The 16,474-nt window shown below is 45.3% G+C and overlaps 1 protein-coding gene across 2 annotated transcripts in view; it reads right to left on the bottom strand.

Annotated features, from left to right (window-relative positions):
* TUT4 (terminal uridylyl transferase 4) overlaps positions 1-16,474 on the bottom strand; it is a 1,269,543-nt gene that overhangs the window by 1,130,941 nt on the left and 122,128 nt on the right. For both annotated transcript variants that reach the window (XM_085602613.1, XM_085602614.1), the window contains exon 3: positions 5,076-5,728. In XM_085602613.1, the coding sequence (XP_085458739.1) occupies positions 5,076-5,634 (559 nt within the window). In that variant the 5' untranslated portion in view covers positions 5,635-5,728. The remainder of the gene's footprint in view (positions 1-5,075; positions 5,729-16,474) is intronic.

Below are 16,474 nucleotides of genomic sequence, written 5' to 3'. Positions count from 1 at the left end.
CTTGAGACTCCCGAGGACAGCGTCCTGTCCCCAAAAGAAGATCCAACCCCTGCGGGACCAAAGAACCCTGATCTTGGATATTTGCACCAGTCGTCCACAGCCCGTGTACCGAGGGTCCATCTGTCCTGAAGTGGTACCCCAGCGGTTCTGACCTCCAAACCATCAGGAGGTGTCACCTCCAAGGCTCTGTGTCCAAACCTGCAGCCTCTTCACGACGACCCCCCTGCACCGCGACCTGACCAGTAAGCAGATCCCCCCCCCAACATCAAAATGCACCCCTGCTGTTTCAAACCCTGCGATCCTAAAGTGTCCTGGCGTAGAGGGACCTCTCTACTTACCTGCCCAGCTGTTGGTTCCTCCCGAAAGACTTCCTGGGCCGAAACTGCACCAGAAATCCCAAACCGCCAACCTCCATGGGATTGCATTGGGTTCCCGACACCACCCAAGCACCCTAAAACAGGCCGCCCCTGCGCCGCTGGTGGTGGTGGTGTAGTCTTGAAACTAATTTGGAACCCTGTCTGTCCTCACCTTAACCCCAGGATCTTGCCTCCCAAGACAGAGTGGCCTGCCTTGAGCAGCACCCAACCGAGGTGTCCCCTAGCCAGATTGGCTAACATTGGCACTCTGCACTCGCCGCCCTAGTGCCGCTGGTGGTGCCCCTTGAGTGCCAACCTGAACCTTGGTTCTACCACCCAAAACTCTACATCCAAAACAGTTAACTTACCTGTGAACTTAACACTTTTTTCTTCATGGGATTGTATGGTGGGTTTTCTCTGAGAAATCTAACAGTTGAACTGTCTTGTACTGCAACAAAAGTGACTTAGTGCCTTTAACCCCTTCAGTGCCCGCCCCTTTCCCCGCCCAGTGCCGGCCGTTGCATTAGCGGGTGGGGTCTATGACGAGCTGGACTCGTCATGGGCACAGCGCCACCGCGGCCCATGACGAGTCCAGCTCGTCATGGGCACTGAAGGGGTTAAAAGAGTTAACCTGTTTACTGATGTCCTGTGTTGCTTAAACTGTGTTAGAAGTTTGTTTCATGCCAAACTAGAAACGTAACGACAAAGTAATCTGAAAGTAATTTCAAGTGTTTATGAACAGCTTACAGTTTGACTGCAAAAGTAACCTGAGTGTTCCTACAAAACAAGTGCTCACTGCCTTTTGAAAAGTAACATTGTATGAAAAGTATAACTTATCTGTTACTAAGTAAATCTTAGTTCTAAAAATAAAACATCAAAATAACGTTTCATACAAAAAATTGGTCCGAGTTCAGTCTTTGAGTGTGTGACATAATATTTGTACAACAAATGCGTAACACTACCCTTTGATAAGCCTGACTGCTCAACCACACTACTACAAAAGAGAAAGGTATTATCTGCCTTAGCCTCTGCTATACCTCTGGGGATCCACTGGACTCCGTGCACACTATACCCTACTTTGGTATAGTATACACAGAGCCAGCTTCCTAAAGAGGGACAGAGCGGTCACCTACCACTCTTGCACTTCAAAGGAGCTGCATCTGTACACACACAAATCACTTCAAAATAGCCTTTTGTGACTCCAGACTTCCTGGGACCAGGGCAAGGGAAGGGAGGAAATTTCAGAACCAGATTTGGGGGAAAGGGGGGGGGGGGTGTTGAACCCTCGAACCATCACGAGTACACTCCTGGACCTATGGATACTACAGAAGAAAGACTGCTGCGCTGTCAGAGGACTGCCCTGCTGCTGGAGGCTTTCCCTAATGCCTGAGAAGGAAGACTGGAACTGTTCACTTTATCCCAGTCTTCATGAAGTGACTACAAGGGTCAGCTGACTGATCTCCTGTTAAGAGCTACAGGGACATAAGCTTTTGAGACCTCCCTGCAACTGCCCAGATGACGTGCTGCACTGGACCTGCCTGAACCCTTCTGGTCTCTGCAAGAGTGAGTCCCTGACCCCCAAAAAGGTACCTCCCCAGTTCCTGGGCCCTTGGTTGGCATCAAAGTGCACTCCTCAGACCCCAAAGGAGAAATCATGATATTTAGGGCTCTTCATGACCGTTAGCACCAAGATCTTGCCACCTGCAACCACTGCCAACATAAAGCTTGAGTAAAAATCTACTCTAGCGGCAGAAAGGAAGCAGCACCCGCTTGCGCTGTGCATGGTGCCGTTTCGCGATGATTGCACATTGCAGACAAGAATCTGACACTGAAAACCACCACGAACAGCATTTATCCAAAGCACTCCGCCGCTTGCGGAGCTCCGCATAGCAGAACTCTGCGAACTCCGCCCAGGCTTACTGGTGAGTTGGCAGCTGATCCTTGCATCTGAGGTTGAAGAGGTGGTAGAGGTAGGGGCCGTGGGCACTCCTGAGTGGATGGAGTTCAAGATGTACATTGTGCTGTGTGTGTTGAGCTGTTCCCAAGCAGTGATCGGAAGTTTGGGGGTGGCATCCGTTGCAGTGAGGAGGGTGCAGAGGTCAGTTGTGAGGCTGATGTTGCTCATATGTTTCAGACGTTTGGCGGAGTTGGTATCTGTGGGGTTGCCAAGGTGAAAGCTGAAGTCACCGAGAAAGATGTAGTGCTTGGACTCGAAGGCTAGAGGGGCTATGAAATCGGTGATGGCGTTGCAGAAGGAGGGGCAGGGTCCAGAGGGTCTGTAGGCGAGGATGCCTCTGATGGACGTTCTGCCATCGGTGTGGAGTTGGAAGATAAGGAGATCCATGGTCCATGCGGTGTCGTCTCAAGTGGTGGTGCAGAGGATAGTTTCTTTGTGGATTTCAAGGGTCCAGCCGGGCAGTCCTTCTCCAGATGTTCCAAGCAGAGATATGAGGTGCAGTGCAGCTCTCCCATATGTATTCCATGTTCTGGGCTGGCAATTGGGTTCAAGTTGCCACCCTCCGCTATGACCACTTTCTGGGAAGTGTGGCATATTTCTGTCAAAGAATACACATCTTGACAAAAATCTAAATGAAGAAAATCTCTCCTTGGAGACCAGGTCTAACTAACCCAACCCACAGGTGTGGCTACCTTTCCCTACACTCCCCTTCCAGATCCTCTCCTAATCTAATCAGAAGGGCTCCACTCTGGCTGGGGGTGTGCCTGGTTCCTGTGCTAGCTGTCCTCCTCCCTTTGAAGACAGTTTGGCTCCCCAGGACCCCTTCCTGTCCTGGCTTCTGCAGCCAGCAGATCTCCACCCACCAGATGTCTCTATTGTTTCAGCCCAGGCATCTTCACACCTAATTCAGGAACAGCTTGGCTCAGGCTGTCAAAGGCTGGCCAATCCGAAGAGACTGCTACAGTGCTGCTTTAGGTAATTTCAGGAGACTAAATTCTAAAACTACTTTCTTGCAATACTTGTAATAAATCCAACCTGGCAAGTTGTTGGATTCTTTGTAACTATTACTTTGAATAATCGAGCTAGCTCACTCCTGTCGAACGTTAGACTTTAAAGTTTAATAAAGTCTTCTGATGTTAGCCTATGGAGCTAGCAGCACTATAATGGGGAAAACGAAATTGGCTGTTTTTCACTCACCAGGGCATATAAAACATCTTTTGTAATGTCCCTGCTTTTTATAACAAGGCACCCTACCCTTAGGGCACCTAGCGGTGTCCTTAGGGGTTTCTGTGTAATAAAAAGGTCGTTTTCGACTTTGGAGGTACTTTTAATTCCTAAGTCGAATGTGGACACAATTTATTTTAAATCCAGCCTGCAAGGCTGGTTTTAGAAACAGCAGACACCATAGAAGGGCACACTTAAGTGCATTAAATCCACTGGGGTCTCTAAACCTACATCCCCTGCCATATACTAGGGACTTACACCAATTACCCTAGACCTTTTAAACAGAACACTGGACCTGGGTCTGGTTAGCAGGGCTCAGGGCACATTCAGAGTCAGTAACCATCAGAATCAGAAAAATAAAATGGGGGTGATCAGGGAAAGAAGGATGACTTTCTCACACTCATTCCCTCTCTTTTCACCTCCTTCAAGATCTCGTCTGCCATACTGCTTTAAACAGATAGCCACACAAAGGGGCATTCAAGCACATAACTTATTTCTACTGATCTGTGAGTATGAGTGACTGCTTGCTAGGTTGCATGTGTGCATAAGTTTCTGTTTGTCAGCTGGTCTTTGAGTGGGTTTTTGTAGAAATGTTGGTCTGTGTGTGCATGGATGGCCGCAGGTGTGCAGTTCTGTAGGACTATGAGCATATATTTGTAATGTATCTCAGCATATGTGCATCAACTACACAAATGTCAAACTTATTGGCTTTGTTAGTGCTTACTTTTAACTGAGCTACAAATATTGGATGTCAGAATTTATAAAATGCACCATCACCATTATTTACAGCGCTATGAAGCAGAAAAATACAACCTCTATAGAGAAATATAATAGCAATAGCAGAAGACCACAAAAATAGTGACTAAGTGCCGACATTTACCTTAATATAACCTTAAAAATTCTAGGTTTGGCACCGATACATTTTTAGCTACTTTCAAAGCTTATTTCACGCTTCCACATTTGCACAAGATGGGGTTTTTGATATTAGATTTCTTCCCCTATTTTATTCCCAGTAAAACACACTTTAGCACTTCATCTGGAAGTGTCCACTAACACTAGAACTTACAGTGATACGTGAAAACACAAGGAAAAGAGCCACTCTGGCATGTACATGTTTAGGAGTACGTGCCCATACAAGAAAGAGCCAAGTAACTCATTGAAATAGTTAAAGTCATGTTTCTGCAAAGTGATTCAATATTTTTTGGTACTCTACATTTTTGGGTGCTACCCAAGGCTTATATTAATGACTTACATTTACTCTGATAAAATGTACAACAGAACCAATTACAGAGGGAACAAATAGCCACAGGTCATCAAGAGTAGTTTTAACCACTTTGGAATGCTGAGACTTGCTGTTTATGCTTTTTCAGAATAAATATCAAACTATCAGACTACGAAAACAATGTGCTTTTTGCTAAAATGAGAACTAGATAAAGATACACCTGATGACATTGGTCAAATGGCAAATTAGAGTCAATAAAAAATATATATCCTTCAAAATGAGGCATGATCAATAAAAGGTAAAATGCGATACTCACCCAGTTCGTCTGGTTCAGTTAATATTTTCTCTTGCTTCTTAACAATCTCAGGGTCTACAATAGGATCTGAACATGCTTTCGGTGCGTGAATTTCTGGAGGTTCCTCAGATGTGGGGTTAATTGAGACAGCAGGCAAGCCTGTTTCAAGAACACCATTCTCTACATTTTGGAAACATGGCAGCTCTAGAACCGGATGACCACATGTTGGGATCACATTTTCTACAACGGCCACCGACTGCGAGGGCTTTTCTGATTTCCCAGGACTCTGGTCCTGTGGGCTTGATCCAGGGACTTTCGATTCAGTTGTACAATTTTGCATGTTTGTCTTACTTGATTTTGCTTCTCCCATTTGATCAATACAGGCATCGTTTCGGTTTTGTTTGATGCAGTTACCACTAGGGGACCGGCCCTCCAAATCCAAATCCTTTACAACTTTTGCATTTTTGTGTTTGTATTTCTGATTATTCACAACTCGAACACTTTTTCTTTCCCCACGCACAACACGGGTATACTTCTTTGGTTCATGATTTTCATTGGTTGAAGTCTTACTCTCTTCCATTATTTTGTGAAGATCTGGCTTTTTTACTGTTTAACACAGCTTACACAACAGTCTCCATCAATCTAGGGTACCAGCAATGAAATAAACAGACTTCCTGTATAAAGAAAAAAAAACATACATGTTAAAGTATAAAAGAGGATGACCAATATGAAATAAGGATCTAAAATTGCAATACATTAGGCTAAGAGTTTCCTAAATTACACACTACTGCAACATGTTATCTCTACATGTCCAGTGAAAGCCATTTAACGAACACCTTAGATGGATAAACATGGGTAGAAGGCTGTGGGCCAGTCCGAATTTCACCTTTGAGAAACAAGAGTCTGCATGCCCTCGCTCAGCAATTCAGAGATACCTTCGAGTAATGGAGATTATCATCAATGTATTGAAAGCAGGTGGAATAACTGAGAATATAGGGTAGGTCAAGCACTGCTATAAAGACGTAAAAAATACCGTTGGTACTGATAACAAAGTAGTTGACCATTTGTGAGTTACATAAAATAAAAGGTGATTTGCTTAAAATAAATTGTTCTGCATGCAAACTGTGGTGTCCATGCTTGAAAGACACTACAAAACCAAGCACTGGGTCAAGACTGCAAGAATATTACCAGTCTTTAACTGTAAAGAAAATATAAACGAGAAATCACCAGGGATGCAGTCTACGCCTCTACGGCAAGACGAGTGCCTTGTATTAAATTGTAAAAATGGACCTCGGTCTTCGCATTTCCCCGACAATGCATGGAAAGCCACAGTTATTTAATGTATGAAGAGCATTATCAATGAGCAAACATCTGGACTCCATACAAATAACTGAAACGGTCAACTGCAAAGAGTTAACAGCTTGTCAATGATTTTACTGACTGATTAAAATACCTGGCCCCCCCACCCCCAATTGCATCTATGTGTGGATGACTGCAGCCTGCCCTAAGCAGTATGACAAAAGCATGTGTTCCTACTGAGATAGCCATTGCATTGCTGATGGCAACATGCATTTGTTGACCCATTGTTATGTGTCAGAGGATGTGGGCATCGGATTGGCTGAGGACCTGTGTGGGTATGTTTGGGGTGGCCTGCTTCTAGTAGAGCAGGACGAAGACTAACTTGTGTATCACTGCTCTGTCTAGAGTGGCATAGTGGGCAAAAAGGTCTGGAAAGTAGCCTTGAGCAATTGCCAGTGGCTGAGATTAATTCAAGCATTCATTGCATCACTTTGTTGCTTGTTGAAGTTGGACTGAGATGGAGTGAGTGATGGAATGATAGAGAGGCCATCGTGTAGAACAGACCTCCCACAAGGCCATAGCCCACCCACTCCCAGGAAGGGTAGTGTGTAGATGGGAGAGAAGTGGTCAGTCAGTGATAAATGTATTCGATACTTTTCAGTAACATAAAAGTGTACAACAAAATAAAGGACAAGAATGCTAAAAAAACTTTTCATATGTACAATTCAGTTATAAAAGATCAAAAAGAGAAAAAATTCAGTTTAAATTCCAATTTCATCCACTCAAAAAACGAATTCTAAAAATAATCAGTATAAAATCATTATAAAAATCTGTTGGATAATAAAAATATATAGCGATCATCCAAGAATGTGCTTTGCTTAGGGGAATTCCACCTGAAGACCTTATTTTCAGTACCTGACATAGAAAAGAAGTCATTGCATAGCACACATATGGAATATTTAATTGCTGTAGAAATAAAAAGGCTGGTCAGCCCGGTCTAAAAATGCGTGTTTTAAATATGGATAGTATACATTTCTTCATAGGAGTTTCATAGTATTGACAAAGAAATACAATGTGCAAGTTGGTTATAGGCGACTCGCTGTCGCACGGGCACAATACTAGCTCTGACAGGGAGTGACAAATACTCTGAAACCCAACCATCATGTTTAACCTGAATCAGGTCAGAATAAACCTTTGCTGGTCATTTTGTTCCAAAGTCAAATAAGATTTCAAACCCTCCAGGTGAGCCATCATACTGTAAGCGAGAACAGATGGTTTTGCTCTTTCCCCCTCCCATCTCTTTCCCATGGCTTTGTTCAGGGCACAGTATTTCAAATTGTCTTTGGTTAGCGATCTACAGGAATCTGGTTTGTTTAAAAGAACCGCTAGGCCGCTAAATCAATCTCCTCGCATGTAGATTTTATGTGTCTCAGGCATGGGAACTCCATAGCATAATCTAGATTCATGATATCCTTAAGGATTAACGTATTCAGCCCTGTTTCCTCTCGCGATCAAATTGAGTGCTAAAGCAAAATTAGAGCCTATCAGATACATACGGGGCTTCCAATTCGTTTAAGGAATGAGTCTTCAGCCCTTAGGATATTCTGTATACCGACCATTCCCCATACACCTAAACCATATGAAGCCACTGTCTTGCTCAAATATATAGTGAGGAGCTCCCTTATTGCCATGAAACCCAACTTTTTGGTAAACGAGAATATACCATTAATGGATTTCTCCATTTGCGAACACCTATTATCATAGGGGACTAGGAATTTTTGCTATCAAAAAGTGTTTCTAAATAACAGAAGGTGGGCGATTCGTTCAATTTGTGCCCTTCCGCATACAAAAAGTGGATTTTACCCTGTGTTTGGCCCCATAGGTCATGGTATACATCTTGGAGCCATTTACTTTCAGATCCAGGTCCGCCATAAAGGCAATGTAATCATTAATTAAACTCTGCAACCCCCTCTCAGTTCTACCAATTAGGTACAGCATTATCTGCATAAAGTAGAATTGGGAGGGGCCCGAACCCATCATCGCTGTGTCCCTGGCGGATGACCATAGAACTGATTCTACCCAGTTCGTGTATAGGGAAAACAGGAAGGTGGTTAAAACACACCCCTGCCTGACCCCTCTTTTGATGTTAAAGCTAGCCGAGCATTCACCATCCCTTACAAAATGCACACAGGCGTTGACGTCCGAGTACAATTGCCTAATGAAGGAGATCATTCCTGCATGGACCCCCAAATTCTCCATGATTTTCCACAGATTTGAATGTGAAACACAGTCAAAAGCTACTGACAAATCCATTAAGAATAGATATAGCGACCCCTTCTTAGCCACCAATGCGGATACTTAAATTCAAACATTGGTGGGCTGTGCTCAGCTCCTTTTTAAGACCAAATTGATTATCCACCAATGCCTGGTTTGCGGCTGCCCAACCTTCCAATCTATTGAGTAATATACGCCCCATAACTTTCACAATGGCATCCAGCAATGATACGGGACGATAATTTTGTGCTAGTGATTTATCGCCTTTTTTATAAATCAGGATAATAATCGAAGATTTCCATGATGTGGGGGGTTGTCACTACACTGGCATTATGAACATTCATAAGCAGGGGGCCCAGAGAGCTTGTTGCTACCAGTACATATCCAGAGGAGTCCCGTCTGAGCCTGGGGTCTTCCATTTACTGCTTTCATCCAGGGCCCTTTTGACCTCAAGCAAACTCGCGGACTAAAGGGTATGCTGTAAAATATCTATTCCTTGGGCCTCTTGATTCCCTGTCTTATTTTGTGTCACTTGCTCCAGTCTCATGAGTGGACAGTTGTCATAAATGCCTGAGAAATAATTAACCCAATCCTCCTCTGCAATGTGCACCTCAGTTGAGGGTTCATGGGGACCCCTGAAATAGTTATTAATTACCGTCCAGAAGGATCTACTAACCTTATGGGCGCTGGCCCGTAACAAATCCTCCCATGCCACTTCTATGATACGTTTTTTCCTCAGGGCGATGGTCTGTTTAAAATGAACCTGTGCCAACCGGATTAATGTCAGATGCTTTGGTTGCTCAGTAGTGCTATATGCAGCTGCTTTCTAGCTAGTGTGCACACTGAATCAAACCAACCCCTCTCTCGGGCTTCCGATGGCTGTGACCTACGACTCTATGAATGTTTGACACAGAGTAATAGTTGAAAAAGAAGAGATTATTTGTGCTGGGTCAGCCTCAGAATCTAAGCATCGGATTATCTCGGACATAGTGTACTGAAAGATATATGGGATAAAAGCTGAATGGTCTACTTTCTACAATTTAATGGAAAACCCATTTGTCGATGCTAGGATTGGGTCAAATCCCAGCTTCAGTATACTTTTACTTTTCATAGGTAGGGTCACCCTGACCTCTGTCATTGTATAGTCGCTATACCCTGAGAAGGTGGTTTCGATTCCTTTGATAACTGGATCTAAGGGTTCGGAAGCCATAATTTAGTCGATGGTGGACTCGTAATTATTTCTGGAAAATGTGGCTGCTAAGCTAACACTCTCATTCAATTTTCTGTTTTGGATCCTGAGGCTTAACTTCACCATTGGACTATTCAGGGCTACACCATATGTATCATGTTTAAATTGAGTGAGGGACTCGCCTTCCATGTCTATAATTCCGCAAATTGGTTTGTCTACGAAAGAACAGTAATGTATATTAAAGTCACCTACTCAATAATGTGAGGACGTAACTGTCTGTATAACAAGGTTCAGGTCCAATACTACTTGGGTTCTCGAGCTTTCAAAACAATTATTGTAAAAAACTGATCAAGAGAATATCCTGTTGCTTGCCTACCTATCATAATAAATGGAAATAGGGAGAGTCATTAAGGAATTTCAAAATATTCCAGGGTATAGTGTTCAGAATGCAAGTCGCTAGGCCCCCCTTCGCCGTACCCATCACTGAGGGTTTCGCCGGGGTAAAGAAGCCTATGTATCCATCGATAGGGTGGAACGTTGTCTCCCATGTCTCCTGGAGACAGAGGATATGGGCGCCAGACATCAATCTGTGCCAGTCAGGTATGCCGATCTTGTTTTTAAACCCTGCTACATTCCATGATCTAAGCACCACCCCAGGGTATGTGAATGCATGTAGACCTTCACCATGACGTACAATTTACTTCACCGTTGGGTGCAAAACCGACTTAGGGTTTCTGGTAATGGTCATTGGATCAGGCATTTCACTACTAACCTCATCTTTCATATCTATAGAATTACTTAGTTCAGGGTCAAGTCAATCCGGTCTATTCAGCTCAGAGAGACACTCGCACCTAATACTCGCTCTCCAAGGGTTCCTTGAAATTCTAAACGCCTCTAGGTGTAGTCTCTCCTGAGTTTCTCTCTTATTCCCGATTGGCATCCGAAGTGTTCTCTGGGTCTATGACAGACTCTTTAGGTCCATAGAAAAAGCCGAGGGGGACAGCGGAGATATTATTTGTCGCCAGTTAAGTTGACCTACGTACGTTTAGGACCCTCTCAGCTAGGGCAGGGGAGCGAAAATTCATGATCGCGCAATCACCTGTGATAGTTTTCTCTCCTCTACCCACCCAACTCACTAGTTTGACAATTATCATATTATTAAACAGCTCGCTGACCCCCTTTAGTATAGCCCTTGCCCCTAGCCAGTGAACACATTTTTTTTTTTAGTTAACTCCAAGTTTCTTTCCTTTTCTCTGGACATGGTGGGGGCACTCCTACAAAGGCGCCCACATATGGTACTCAATCAGGTGACAGGTCTGTGGTCCTGAAGGGAGATCGATTCCCAGGTCTTCCAGTTGCTTCAGCACTGGTGCATATTTGGTAATTTTATTTATATTTGTGTTCACCTCATGATTCCAAGACACTGCATTTAATCTGGTCCCACCCTCTTAGGACCACCTCCAGTTAATCCTGCCTCTGAGTCTCTTCAATTTCGGTCGACTTTGTTACATACAGAGCTCTTCGTAATCTGGCCCAGGACTCCAATATAGGACTGAAAAAGGGGGCGGGGTGCTTTTGTGTGTCTTTATGCTTCAATTTATTTTTGGGAGGGGGGGGGGGTGGGAATACTGCGCTAGTCCCTGGAGATGGAGCTTTTATAGAAGCAGGGTGGAAAACGGCCCCCGGTGCTTGACCAGCTCTGGGGTTCATATCTAGTGATGTGCCTTCGTGTGCGGTTGCAACTTTGGGGGCAGACGACTACAGTTATTTAGGCTACTTTTAGAGTTCCTTTTAAGGTTTCCTCAAGTTTAGCCTCAGTAGGTTTTATTTTGTTACTTATAGCCCACATTGTGCCCATTAGGAATTTTTCGAGAGGGCCAGTGGTGACACCCTCGGTCATGTGAAGTTTCCTTTTACCCATAATTACTCCGGTTACCTGAGCTCGCCTCGGCAATCCAATGGGGAGTTAATGGATTTACGATCCAGCGCTGCCTTGGTTTAAATAGACCAGACCGGGGGGGGAAGGGGGAGTGGTGGCCCGGCCTCCTCGGGTGACAGACGGACCCGCCCTTGGCCAGCGCTAGTCCCACGTTGTGGGAAGGAGCGCAGCACTTTCTGGCGCCCTGCTGGCAGCACTCCTCCCCCTTCTCTGGCGTTCGCCTCCTGGTAAGGGTGTCTCTGGGACATGGTGTCCAAAAACACAGGTGTTCCTGCAGTAGGATTCCAGTCTGGGATGGTCTTTAGCATGATAAGAGTTTGGAGAGGAATGATCAGATAAATGGAAACTAAATCTACCAGCCTCCTACTGAATCAGTAAAAGGGTAACAAAAAACAGGTCATTACTCATGGCTACAGTCCACGGATAAGAAAACTAAAGTGGAAAACTAGCTTCATACTTAAAGGGATGAAACCTACACACCTAGCATACATACAGGTACGGAAGCACGTTCTGCCTCTCCGTGAATTCACACTTGCCCATTTATTTTATCCTCGCACTGGCAGATGCAGTTATGGACGTCTCTGCAGTACACATCGTTTGCACCCCTCAGATGATAAGAGATGAGATTCCCCAGGAAACTTGCATCAACAGTTAAGGTGCAAGGGTCCCAGATGGGAGATCAGACATCCAAACAATAGACTACCTTGAGACTAGGAAGGGTGGGGATATGAGAGAAAGAAATTACCCCTAAATGAGTCATACTAATCTGTTTTAAGTGGCTACCCAGTCTGCTGTGACATTTGATGTCTTGGAACATGAAAAACTGTCACTCACGCCCTAGTCACCAGCAAGTTGGACTAAGGGAACATACTCTACGCTGGAATCACCAAAGAACTCACTAGAAGATTACACACCATCCAGAACTCGGAAGTCAGACTCCGCATCAACTTCCCATACACAACATACATCACACCTAAAAGAACTCCAATGGCGCCTGATACACAAACAAGCTTATTTCACACTCCTCACACACATTCAAGATACTTAACAACTTAGGCTCCACCTTCCTGAACAGATGCATCTCCTTCCACCAACCATCTAGACAACTTTGCTCTGAAGGGCTCGTACTCCTACATCCTACGTATTCACAGAACTCCTACAGTGTGGAACAGCCTCCCACTCAACACTCCTCTCTTCTTGAATTCAGCAAGATGCTGAAGACCTGGCTTTTCAATATACAAACCTACCCCCAGGTAGGGCTAAGCACACACACCTGCTGGGTACCTGGATATCCAAACGGGTAACAGTAAAGCGCACTATGACCTGCGAGTCTATCTAGGCACTGAACAGAACAGTAAAAACAAATTCACAGGACATAACTTAATCAATTACACCCCCCCGCCCCCTCCGCAGCCTGTGAAAAGGACCCCACCTTTGCATCAAGGAGGTGCTTAGATTAATGAAGATCAGAGCATGGTCATTCATATGAGCGATATTACTAGGCAAGAAATGCAAAATCCCCAGGCAGGAAATCCACATACATACATTTATGGTACTTGACAGACTAGTTCTGGACTCAAATCTCAAAGCACAGATTTTAATATAAATTTGTTCTTCAAAGCACCGAATATATATAGGTAAGTGTAGGAAGCTGGCTCTGTCATACTATACCAAAGTGAGGGATAGTGTGCACAGAGTCCAGTGGGACCGCAAAGGTAGGCAGAGGTAAACATAGATAGAACCTCACTCTTGATTTGTGGTAGTGTGGTCGAGCAATAAGGCAGTATCAGAGGACAGTGTTAAGCATTTGTTGTACACAGTCAGCAAATGAATTCACACACTCAAAGACTGAACTTCAGACCAATTGTTTTTGTATAAAAAACTATTTTTAGTTATTTTATTTTCTAGAACCAAGCTAAGCCTGGCACAGGTAAGCAATAAATACTTTACAGTATAATGCAATTGAAATACACTTTGAATGATAATTGGATATGCACTTTGGTTTGATTTACAGTATGGCTGCACAGAAATGCAATACTTAGTAGACACAGTACATAGACTTGAATAGGCTTTTTAGAAAACAAGCAGGTAAGTTACTTTTGAGATTACTAGGCTTACACAGAGTAGTGCACCTAGATACTACTCTGACATTTCCTGAAAACAGGTAAGTAAAATCGTTTTTGTTAGATTATGCAATTTTAAAGAATTTCTTTAGTTTCTCAAACTCCACGGAAAAACAGTCAAGGTTATCCTATGGAGGAAAATAGTGTTATCGGTTTTGAGGTTAGTATTTGGTAGAAGGAGTTGAGGTTCTGGGTGTAGACTCAGTGGGAGGGGGGCATGAGCCTGTCCCTGGTTGGCTGAGTCCCCCCATCTTCAAGATGGAGTGGACAGAGTTGTGCTTCACCACGCCTCCCCCACCTGAGGGGTGGAGTTGGCAGAGGTGGGCAAACTTCTCTTCGTCACTTGTTTTTCCTGCCTGTTCTCCCGCCCAAAGTGGGGGTCAGAACCAGTGGGGACCAGTTGCTGACAGCAGCAAGTGGCCTGGGGAAGCTCACAAAGGTGGCAAGACTTTGAAGCTCCCCCTTCCTCAACCCTGCCCATCCTGGGGGAGTAGGCTTGGCACCTCGTCCCAGGATGTGCATTGTTTAAGGCCCCAGAGAGCAGCAGGCTCTCAACCCATGGGGTCCAGAAACATGCCTGGTGGTGGCATTTGAAAGCAGACACTCAGCCTGGACACTAGTGGTGGGTTAACTTTTAGGGGCATCTCTAAGATGCCCTCTGTGTGCATTTGTCATTAAATCCCACACTGGCATCAGTGAGGGTTTTATGTGCTGATAAGTTTGATACCAAACTTCTCAGTTTTCAGTGTAGCCATTATGGTGCTATGGAATTAGTAATGACAAACTCCCAGCACCATATACTCTTAAAGGCATAACTGCACTTACAATGTCTAAGAATGGACTTAGACACTGTAGGGGTACAGGTCTCATGCACCTGTACCCTCACCACTGTTATAGTGCACCCAGCAAGAGGGGTGACTGATCTATGCCAGGGCAGTGGGTTGCAGGCATGGCACACAGATGTGTGCCATGTCGACTTCACTTTCTTCTGCACCAAAACACGCAGCCTGCAAAGGCTGTGTGTGCGTGTGTGTGTAGGGGGACAGGACCTCTAAAGGTGGCACAATAAGTGCTGCAGCCCTTCGAGGCCTTCTCTGGTCACAGTGCCCTGGATACCTGTGGTACCATTTACCAGGGACTGACCTGTGGCCAGAGATGCCAATTGGGTTTAGGCTTCAATGCAGTTTTAGGGAAAGAACATAGGCCCTGGGTACCTGATTAGCAGGAGCCCTGGGTACACTCAGTCAAAGCACATCAGCAATTCAGCAAAAAGTGGGGGCAACCATGCAGAAAGAGGGCACTTTCTCACAGTAAGTCACCCCTCTAGCAGGCCTTACAGCCCTAAGGCAGGGTGCACTATACCACAGGTGAGGGCATATCTGCATGAGCAGATGTGCCCTTACAATCTCTAACAATGGACTTAGATATTGTAAGTGCCAGGGAAGCCATAGAGACTATATGGGCTGGAAAAATCGACAACTCGAGTTCCCCACCACCTTGAAGACTTTTCTGAAACCAGGAGTGTTTCGTACCAAACTACTCCTCTCAATAAACCCCCACTGATGCCAGTGTGGGATTTATTGTCACATGTACTCAGAGAGCACCTCTGAGGTGCCCCCTGAATACCTACAAACCCCGGTGTGGTCATGAACTGGCTGTAGGCAGCCTGCCACCTCCAGACATGTTTCTGGACCCCTGGGTCAAGAGCCTCTGCTCTCTGGGACCAGAAACAATGCAGCCCCCAGTCTTTGCTGATAGCAGCAGATGGCAGCCTCCGGTCTGCACCCCAACTCTGGGCAGGAAAACCGTCTGGAAAACCTAAATGAATAGGTGTGCGCCCACCTCTAGCAACTACACCCCTAAGGTGGGGGGGGCGAGGTGGAGCACATCTTTCAGTACCTGCCATCTTGAAGATGGGGAGATACCTTCAATCAGGGCTAGGACTATGTCCCCTGCCACCGGAGGGGAGCATAATTGAGGGTGTAAACACCCCTGTAAGGTGCCCATTGGCCCTACCTGCTACTCTCCTAAACCGCCCCTAAATTTAGTATTCAAGTGGCTCTCCAAGACCTGGAAACTAGTTCCTGCTGTTCTAAGAAGAAGGACGAAGAAAACACCGTTCAGAGAAGCTTGAAGACCTCTACTGATTTGGCCCCAGCCCTACCAGTCTGTCTCCAGGTTCAAAGTCCCTGCAAAAGAAGACAATGCCTGTCCAGCAGCCAGCAACTTCCAGAACCCCTGGAAGACTGCCTGTTCTTAGACAAAGACAGTGGCTCTGCCCCTAAGAAGCCTACAAAAAGGACTCTGGTGCCCCCCGAAACCGCAAATCCTGCCCACTCTGCACCTGATGCTTCTGGCCCATATCCAGGTGGCCCACCAACCCAGAACAGGTTCCCCAGTGATCCTGACCTCAAGAACAGCATTAGATGACCCCTCCTGGACTCCACGACGACACCTGCAGACTAAATTCAGAGGCTCCCCCCGACCGGCTCTGGTAAGTAGAACCAGACATCGAAAGACACCCCTGCACTTGAAGTCCCTGGGCCTTGCAGAGCTGGGTCGATGGTACCCCTGCGACCCTCAACACCTCAATTTA

The sequence above is a fragment of the Triturus cristatus genome, chromosome 4_2, assembly GCF_964204655.1.
Source record: "Triturus cristatus chromosome 4_2, aTriCri1.1, whole genome shotgun sequence".
In the NCBI taxonomy this organism is placed as follows: domain Eukaryota; kingdom Metazoa; phylum Chordata; class Amphibia; order Caudata; family Salamandridae; genus Triturus; species Triturus cristatus.
This window is presented reverse-complemented; position numbering and strand designations above follow the sequence as displayed.